Source organism: Nuphar pumila, chromosome 4, assembly GCF_984573655.1.
Source record: "Nuphar pumila chromosome 4, dmNupPumi1.hap1.1, whole genome shotgun sequence".
NCBI classification, from domain to species: domain Eukaryota; kingdom Viridiplantae; phylum Streptophyta; class Magnoliopsida; order Nymphaeales; family Nymphaeaceae; genus Nuphar; species Nuphar pumila.
In genome coordinates, this window is record NC_143252.1 from 124,442,341 (window position 1) to 124,451,751 (window position 9,411).

General features: G+C 39.4%; 1 protein-coding gene across 1 annotated transcript; it reads right to left on the bottom strand.

Moving 5' to 3' along the window:
* Nucleotides 1-1,185: 1,185 nt before the first annotated feature.
* Nucleotides 1,186-7,257, bottom strand: LOC149840912 (large ribosomal subunit protein uL18-like). The gene is made up of 9 exons (XM_090003456.1): nucleotides 7,171-7,257; nucleotides 5,138-5,207; nucleotides 4,927-5,018; nucleotides 4,274-4,400; nucleotides 4,114-4,193; nucleotides 3,746-3,862; nucleotides 2,764-2,898; nucleotides 2,527-2,696; nucleotides 1,186-2,130 (listed from the first exon to the last, which is right to left on the bottom strand). The coding sequence occupies exons 1-9, from the start codon at nucleotides 7,171-7,173 to the stop codon at nucleotides 2,025-2,027; spliced, it is 900 nt and encodes a 299-aa protein (XP_089859582.1). The 5' UTR covers nucleotides 7,174-7,257; the 3' UTR covers nucleotides 1,186-2,024.
* Between the last annotated feature and the right edge of the window lie 2,154 nt (nucleotides 7,258-9,411).

The following is a 9,411-nucleotide window of genomic DNA, read 5'->3' on the forward strand; positions in this document are numbered from 1 at the left end:
AGGGCTGTCCATATTGGGATGCCACCCAGACGGTTGTGGTCCAATTTGCCTAAGGCCATGTCCCCGTATCTTCTAGATTTGGCTCTGAAAAATTGCCCCAAGGAACAAACGTTAAGATAGAGATGCTGATGTGTTCATTATGCATTCATCTGAGTGCACCCCGAATCTCGCCAGATTACATATGCTCGGGCTCCATGTAACTTTTAACTTGAAAGGGGTAGCTAGGGTCACGGGCTAATTCTTCGCGAGCCCGTGTGGCATCAGGCAAACCCAACCTAGCCAGCCTTAGACCCACATCACCTCATGTGCAACTGTGGAAACGATTGTTGGCACTACACATCATCCCATGTGCAGCTGCCTAGAGGAATGTTAGGCCCTATGCACCACCTCATGCGCAGTGACCTAGTCCAAGTGATGGCTTCGCGCACCACCTTATGCACAAGGTCATAGTATTCTTCATGAATGTACAGAAGCAATTATCATTTGAGTTTCAAATAAGGGATGATGTTCACGCCCCTCCAAACTAATAACAAAATTCAACAACATCGCACCACCAAAGTAGCAATTTAGTCTCTTGAAAATGTCACCCAAGATACTTTTGGGTACTTCGCAACTGGGAAATGGTCGTTGCAAACATCCAACTTTGTGGTCAGTTGATAATTGTACATTTTAGTGAACAATGCTACCCAAATCACTCACCAATGCCGAGACACTCACTTGCCTAGCCCAGTGCCGCCATGAATGGTTGAAACCACCTCATATGATATTAGAGAGAATTAGACCTAGCTTAGCCTTGGGGTCAATTGCCAAACCCCAACCTTGAGGCCAATTAATATTTATTTGTCTTAGTGAGCAACACTATCCAAATCATTCACTGGGACCACCTGATCCTCAAGAGAATTATCCTTAATCCACACGCTGTGTACCCAACATTACATGTGGGATAATCTTAAAAGATACTTAGGCATCCTCTAATCTGTTGGCCCAATATAACGCAAAACATCGCACCATGTGTGTGCCACGCACCAACGCCAATATCGTTTTTTGTCACATAGTCTTACTATGCCCAACGCATACCACCTGTTTTTGAAAATTTCCCAAGAATTTTAATACAATACAAGCCATCGAATTTCACTCTCAAAGGACATCTGAACATGAAAATATGGAATCTAATACAAGTTTTTCTTTTTCTTTTTGTAAGAGAAAGCTGGGGTTAGGCAGACCCCTACCAGTTATACAACTAATACCAATGGGATTCGAACCTGCAGCGTCCCAACACAAGGTGACGTGCACTAACAGATCTAGACAGACAGACAAGCGGAGGCCCCGTTGGTTAATACAAGTTTTTCGTTTCAAATAAAGCGAACAGCTCAAACATTGATTTTCACAACCAGTTAAAACGGTTGGGAGATTCTCTCTGTATCTACGTATCACGATGTCATGAAAGTACGAGTTTCACTTAAAAAGTCTCGAGCTCTTGTCGATGAGGTCACTTCTATGCAATGGTGCTGCAGCTCCACTATCCATCTCAGCATTTTTCGAGATGGACACCGCACCCATCTCGAGAAATGCCAAGATGGGTGGCTGTCAAGCAGGCTGCGGTATGCCCCCCATGCTGCAAAGCTGCATATAATGTGAACACTTTAATAACACCCACAGACAATCTGATCAGATCCCCGTGACAAAACTATAGCTCTGTAAAGTTAACGGAGTAGGAGATTTCTACCTGACAGCAAGCGTCTTGCTTCACACGAGTTCCCAGCCCAACCAAGCATTGGCCAAGTAGCCAAGTCATTATCATGATCATACCATCCTAGAATACTGGCATGAATTAATATATCAAAAAACACCAAAAAGAAATTTAATTCAATACAAATCCAGATCTGGGAACCTAACTCTCGACCAAGTTATAAACCAAAAAATTTAACTATCACCTGACAAAATTGGTAAAATTAAAAAAGGGCAAACCAATCAAAGATCTTTAATAGACATTAGAGTAAGAAAGATCTTGACCTCCTTCCCCCTCAATCGTCATCTTCATCCTCTTCTCCTGCAGTAGAGTTGAGAGCGTTCAACCTCTCAATCAGTTTGGTTTTCCTCTCCTCATATGTAAGCTTCTTCAAGTTGAACCTACAAAAGCGCACATGGGCATGAAACTATTTTTTAGTACATACTGGCATGAGGCTACCTTGCATCGAATGCAAAAACCATAAACACTAGAAAGATAACAACCAAATAGCGTACGAGACCTCTGGTCTTCCATTAAATAATGAAAATAGAAGTCGATCTCTATAGCTTGAAAGAAGACCACTTGGATAAATCGTACAGATAGAAACCAAAGACCGACACGCATGATCATGCAATATGTTATGGAAAAGACAACCTACTGAAAGTTTGTAGCTTTTTTCTATTATCTATGCAAAGAAATTTGAGAAAAGATGGAACCTAGAAATCAGAATGGTGACATCCACCATACCAAGAGAATTTGAGTAGAGCCAGAGAGCATCCATTAATAAGACTTAGTACCTCTTGTGTGTCTTCGGAGGTTGTTTTTCAGACTTCACAAAAGAGGGATCAGCACGGATGGCAGCATGCACCTTCTTATACATTTCCTCAATGTCATCAGGTTCTAATCCTCTCTTAATGTACTCACTGAAATGCGACTGATACTTCTCAGGCTCATCCTCCATCAACGTCTGCAAGATAATAAGTATTCTAAGCGAAATGTCAATCAAAAGAACAAGGGAGAGTTCCGAGACACACCTTCATGTAAGAGGCTACATGCCCACCAAAAATGTATTTACGGTGGATATCAGCATCAAGACGCTTCTCTTCCTTGTTGAATCCAGCAAACCTTTTATCACTGTGAGGAATGTCAAGTCCTCCATCAAGCGCACCCTGCAAATTTGAAGTACATTAATAGTAATTCAAATATAACAAAATAGCCGAAATGACTTCACAGGGAAAAAAATAACTTTTGCTAACTTAGACAGAATATTCTGTTTAGACCATGTGATTAAGACTGCTGAGTCCTAATCTCTACAGTCAAAACAAGTCCAGTAAAATTTTTTTTTTTCCATGAAGGATAGGAAAACCACCCTGGGGATCAAAGACCTAGTTGCGCTGGCTCAGCCTGACACACTTACATTGCCTTCCCGACAGTGTAAACCTGTGTGCACCCCCTTGCACCCAGGGAGTCGCCTGGCTTCGGGAAGTTTCCCATGTACTTTCAAACAAGAGAACACTTTTATACAGAAATCTTTTTCATATTTTCATACCAATTGCACCAGCTGTGCTTATGAAAAACTTCCCCATTTCAAGAGGAGGTGAAATGGTGGTCAAAACTTGCATAGCCATGCATCCCATGCTTTTCATATGCTACCAATATTCAACTTTTCTAAGAAAACTTTCACCACTTGGAAATAAGGCATTAAGCTACATCTTAAACAAATAATACATGGTTTCCAAAAAAGATACAGATAAAAGGATATGCATATTGGGGTCATGGAGCAGCTTTTTTAACTTGAGAAAAATAATACTTGGGAGTTTGAAAAGAAAGCCATAGAACAGCACATCATACCATAAAGAAAAACTGAAGTGATAATCGACCAAGTAACTGAAGAATGGGATGCATGACCGAGAGATAGATGAACAATAAAATAAAATAAAGAAAACAGCTGTTGCTTCTCAGCTCGGCTCCATTCCAACTTGTCATGAATCACAAGAAGCTTTGACTAAGTCATACCTTAAGGGAACCAAATACGCGGTTGCCGGTTGTTGTCCTCACAAGACCAACATCCAACAGAGCACGGAAAGGCCTCCTACTCTCAGCTGGCTCCACAGAAAAATCCTCCCCAGTTGCCTAATAACAAGTACAATAAAATCAAGTCGTGACTATACATGAAAAGGCAGTTAATTTTAAGTTTTGAACACCAAAAAGCTGTATCTGAACCAAAATCCAGTTGCAAAATTGACATTGAACATCTTGAAGTCACGAACTCCACCAATAAACACATAGCATGTATTTATGTTAAAAGCATGTGTTCAAGATTTGGGAAACATTCATAATGTTTAACACATAAATGAAATAGCAAATAAAAATTAAAAACTTACCTCCACGTTACCCTGATATTCTTCATCCATTTCCAACATTTTCAGGACTCGGCGAGCCAACAGGAGTCCAGTGCAGTAGGCTAACATTAATAGCAACCAAGTTTGTTAGAATACTACATACATAGGTGTGTGCAACACAATCAACCAGCAACCACATTACCGGCAGCATAATTGGTCAAGCCTACTTCAAGTCCATAACGCGGCAGCTCATGAGAATATGCTGAAGCTAGCACCAAATCTCCAGCAATGCTTGCAGATATGACTTGTGCTATAACATCTTTGTTGGTCTAATTTAGACTTGCAGTTAAGTTGACAACGATTGAAGATGCTTGAGTGACATAAGAATCAGAAATTATGATTAGCTCCATTTATATCTTACAATGGTAACCCCAACATTCCACATGGAAAAAGAAAGAGCCAACGCTATAGATATATGTTACTGATATGTATAGACTATAGTCCCCAATATCAGCCTCACTGTAATATATGCAAGAGATTTCCTCAAGAAAATTAAAAAGAGTGGGTTTTCTCAAAAAAATCAGGAAAATCTGAGGGAATTTTCAAACAATAATGATAAAAAAGAGCTAAATTTCTTGGTGGAAATAATCATAGTTTCATTTTCTAAACTTAAATTATCATGACATTTTGGTGTTTATTTTTTTCAAGAAAAAATATTTGAATATGAGTTAAATACAAAATATCATGATATTTAGCAACTGTGGTATAATCCGATATCCATCATGTAAATTCTAAGTGAGTACAGAGACACTGAGAAACAAACAGTGCTAGGACAATATCAGTATCACAAGATACAAAACGAACAACAAAACGATATTTAGGTGCATTGTACTTGTTCTTATCCTGGTTAATAAGCCGAATCCTAGCACGATAGTCTGTCTTTCCCTCTGTGATACAACAACCAATAACGTGGATAAAGTCAATACCAACACACATTACACATTAATTTTTCTTAAATAAATGAAAATTCAACATAATAACTTCTTTTGTAAGGGAAGCTAAATACCTCTCCTACGTTTGAACTTCACTTGAAATCGCTTGAAATAGGATTTTGTCTTCTGAGCTTTAACGAAGGCCTGAAATAAGCACATGCACCTCAAATTCATAGCCATACATACTAAAAAGAAAAAAAGAAAGCACCAGGAACAAACTTTACATAGCAAGTTGAACATTAGAGACAAAGAAGCTAAAAGAACAAAATGAAACAAAAAAAAAACAAATTTTTATTAATACAAATGAAAATTTAAAAAGTTAACAGAACAAGAAAGGAATTCCTATAATGTGACGCCGTAGTAATTCAACCTAACAATTACTCATTATACTAGTCAATCCTAGAGAGTGTAATTTTGATATGAAAAGTCTTAAAAACAACAGTTGAATACTAGCCTGACCAGGTAATCTTGAGACTACAAACTGGACGAGCCATCAAGATCACCATGAGACTAAGATAAGGGCTAACTGAAAAATCGTTCCTAATTTTGCTATTCTGAAAGAGAAGAACAACTGTCTAAGAACACTCCTTATCATAATGGAAAGTTAACATGAATCTGGGACACATTTAAAAGATGACCAACTAATCTAAATTACATGAGGCTACATCCAGAAAAATGCTAGCTATTCCATAGCATATCCCATTTATACTCTGTGATGATAATGATGGTAACAGAAGAAGAACAAAAAAGGAGAGAATTAAAAGACGAAGAATATGTGAGAGGCAGAATAGTTAGACTTGAAAGGCATCATTTGACTACGCTGCCCAGGAGGCACTTCGACATCATTGTGAGAATGCCTTGTGCCAGGAAGAAATTCGACAAATTAAACCAACTGAACATTGAACAATTACAGTGTATCCAATGCTAAACATTCAAAACTAAAAACCTAAAGTCCATGTGACCCAAAAAACTACAACTGTTCATAATTCAAAGTAAACACAAAATCAGCATATGATTGCCTCAAACACTATTTTGTGTACTCGAAAATTTAACCAGCAGAAAATAAGTTATCTGTTACAAAAGTTGTCAGTGGCCACAAAATATATACTAACAAATGTAGACTGCAAATGTCACCAATATATCGAGCTCATAGGATGCCTATGCCAAAATCACGGGGGCCAAAAACTCAATAGACAAGGTCATCGTCAAACCAAAATGAAATACGAAACTGAAACTGACACGAAAGCATTCACATGCATACATACACTCCACAATATAGAAAAAACAGCTGCAAACATGCAAATTACAACTTCATCTCAACCAATAGTTGAAAACCATGATTGTGTCTGCAAAAGGATTGGATGAGACAGGAAAATGCATATGATCCACTGTAGAACACCTAAGCTTATCCAATTTTCCGCACAGATGGGGCTTAAACCAAAAAGAAAGAAAGAAAAAATGAAGATGAAAACAAAAACTCCACATAAACACTTCTGGAAAGAATGGCCACAATCCAGCAACCTTGCCAACTACAGAACTGAACAGAAAAGGAGAAGACCATACGTAGTAGACCACGATGGATAACCAACGAATTACGCGTCAGAAGCCCAATAGACCCCCTAAACGACGGCTACGACATCACGCTACAAGAACGCAACGCAAAGGATCCATGAACATGATTCACAGCTCCACAAAAACAACTTCTAAACAAAAAAAAACTGCAGAAAAGGACAACCCAAAAATAGTTGCCTAGGGTTTTAACTATGCCTAAAACAGAAAACCCAATTGGTCTCCTCCTATAAAGGCAATCATCAAACAAGCAAGCACTCGACTCTCAGATTCAACCTGGAAAATGTACTAAAACAAAAAAGAAAAAGGAAAATCCTCAAACCCTCGTCTGTCAAAGCAAAGAATACAAAGAGAAAAATCATCCAAGAAAATCAAGAACTTGAGCAATTACACTCCAGAATATAGAGAAAAAAGAAAGAAGCAGATACTGAAAAAATCAACATGAAAAAAAAATATCGGAGAAAATTTGAGAAACGGAATCAGAGTAATGGAAATGAAATGTGGAGAGGAAGATATCCAAAGCGAGAGGAATAGCTACCATTTTTTTTTCTCTGCAACCGCCGAGGAGGTGGAGGGCAATGTCTTCGACTTGCAGCCGCTCACACGCGAGAGACAACAGTCCCAAAGTCCCACACTTCGCTCAGAAATCCGCGTCAAACCCTAGCGTCCCGTCCCGTCCCTTCCCTTCCCGTCCCGTCCAAGTAGGGATGGCAGTGGACCGGGGGAAACGGGGCCCCGCCCTACTTGCCCCGTTTGGATCGATGATGAAGGACATGAAACGGGGATGGAGGTTAAAATCAAACCCTATGCGGAGATGGAGGAGAGGATCGACTTAGGCTTTTCCCGGCCCCGCCCCGCCCCCAATTCCTGTCTTGCCCTGTCCCGCCCTGTCCTCGATCTTTTTTTAGAGATGACAGTGGATCGAGGAAAAATGGGACCTGCCTCACCTAGCCCAGTTTGAACCAGGGATGAAGGACATGCAACAAGAATGAAAGCCAAATGGAAGTTAAAATCAAAACCTGCACGGGAACGGAGCCGGGTAGGGATGGCAGTGGACCGGGGATGAAGGGTATGAAACGGGGATGGAGGCGGGGATGGACGCGCACTTTTCCCCGCCCCGCCCCATCACCGCCACGATCACCGCCTCATCCCCGCCCTGACCACTTTTCCCCGCAATATCCCCGCCCCGCCTCATCTCCGTTTGAACTGGGGATGGAGGACATGAAACGGGGATGGAGGATAAAATTCATTCCCCATCCGGGATGGAGGAGGGGGTGGAGGATAAAATCTTGAGGTGGGGCGGGGGTGGAGACCTTGTCCCCCGCCCCGCCCCACTGCCATACCTAGAGGTGGGGATCTTAAGACGGGGCAGAGGTGGAGACCTTGTCCCCAATCCCGGTCCACTGCCAATCCATACGTCCATGTCATGGGACACTTCAACTTACGGTCGTATCGTGTCTCCTTATATGCTATTCTCTTGTAGAAAACTACATCGTATCCCATGACCTTTTGAAAGTACTGTGATGCTCTTAGGAACGGATCAAATTATCGCGGATCATAGCAGGTCCAGGCTCGAATTTAAAATTTAATAGGGACATATCGGTCTCGTTCCGAGCTCGTTATAAGCTGAGCTTTGTGAGACGATCACGAGCGGGCTTGTTTTGATAAAAAAATATTTGTTTTTAAGTGTTTTCTAAGCTCGATAATATATATATATATATATATATATATATATATATATATATATATATATAAACAAATGTTTAAAAGGCATATAATATATCTATAAAATATATAATATGTAAAACGAGCCGAGACATGTTCGTGCTCATTTACCTAAAATCATCAAGCTCAATTTCCGAGCTGTTGAGCTACTCATCTGGTTTCCCAACCATACTTATTGGCTCTTGGTTCAGATATCAGACTGACTATTGCCATCTAATCAGATTCAGGGAGGGATTCATACCTGAGTAACCAAACGGGTCAAATTCAGATTTAGAAGTTGACATCCGAAATCCTAATTTCAATATGAATACACCCAAAAAAAAAAACAAGGAATTAGGTATTTTAGCTAAATCAATTGATAACACTTCCCTTTATATTTGGATCATCTGATCAGGTCCGATGAGCTTGTTTGGGAATCAATACTACCTGCACCTGACCAATCTCTGAATCAAGCCTTTAATTGAACTCCCTATCTAGCTAAATCTCGATATAAATTCTATGTTACGGCTGGATGTATTGCAAGATGGTCAGATGAGCCCATCTGATATCAATAAGTACCATGATATAAACATATACAATTCAAAATTTCTTTCGGAAAATGATCATAGTGTACAACAAAAATGATGTATTTTTTGGAAATGTCCCACAATTTTCGAAATCCTCCCCATGTTACTATTTTGTAATCATTTTAAACTTCGCACGAGCAAATCTTTTAAAGTTTGTGTGATATATCGATACGCTATGTGAGTATCACAAACTCTCAATAAAAAGTAGATTCACATGTTTTTTGAAATTCATATAATTGAATTTGTAAACTTTTTGTAACTGAAACCTATCAAAATTTTGCAAATATTTTACTAAATTCACATATATAGTACGAAGTTTTCATAACCAAATCTGTAAACTTCTTGTAACTGCAACATATTGAAACTTCTCAAATATTTCACTAAATTCTTATATATAGCATGAATTTCGCATAACCAAATCTGTGAACTTCTTGTAACTAAAACCTATCGTAACTTCCCAAATATTTGTACTAAATTTGCATATATAG

Excerpts from the sequence above, each read along its gene's own strand:
- LOC149840912 (XM_090003456.1), bottom strand. Across the intron at positions 2,899-3,745 it reads GCGTATTTGGTTCCCTTAAG|GGTGCGCTTGATGGAGGACT; the intron begins GTATGACTTAGT and ends TCAAATTTGCAG. Across the intron at positions 2,697-2,763 it reads ATGTAGCCTCTTACATGAAG|ACGTTGATGGAGGATGAGCC; the intron begins GTGTGTCTCGGA and ends ATTATCTTGCAG.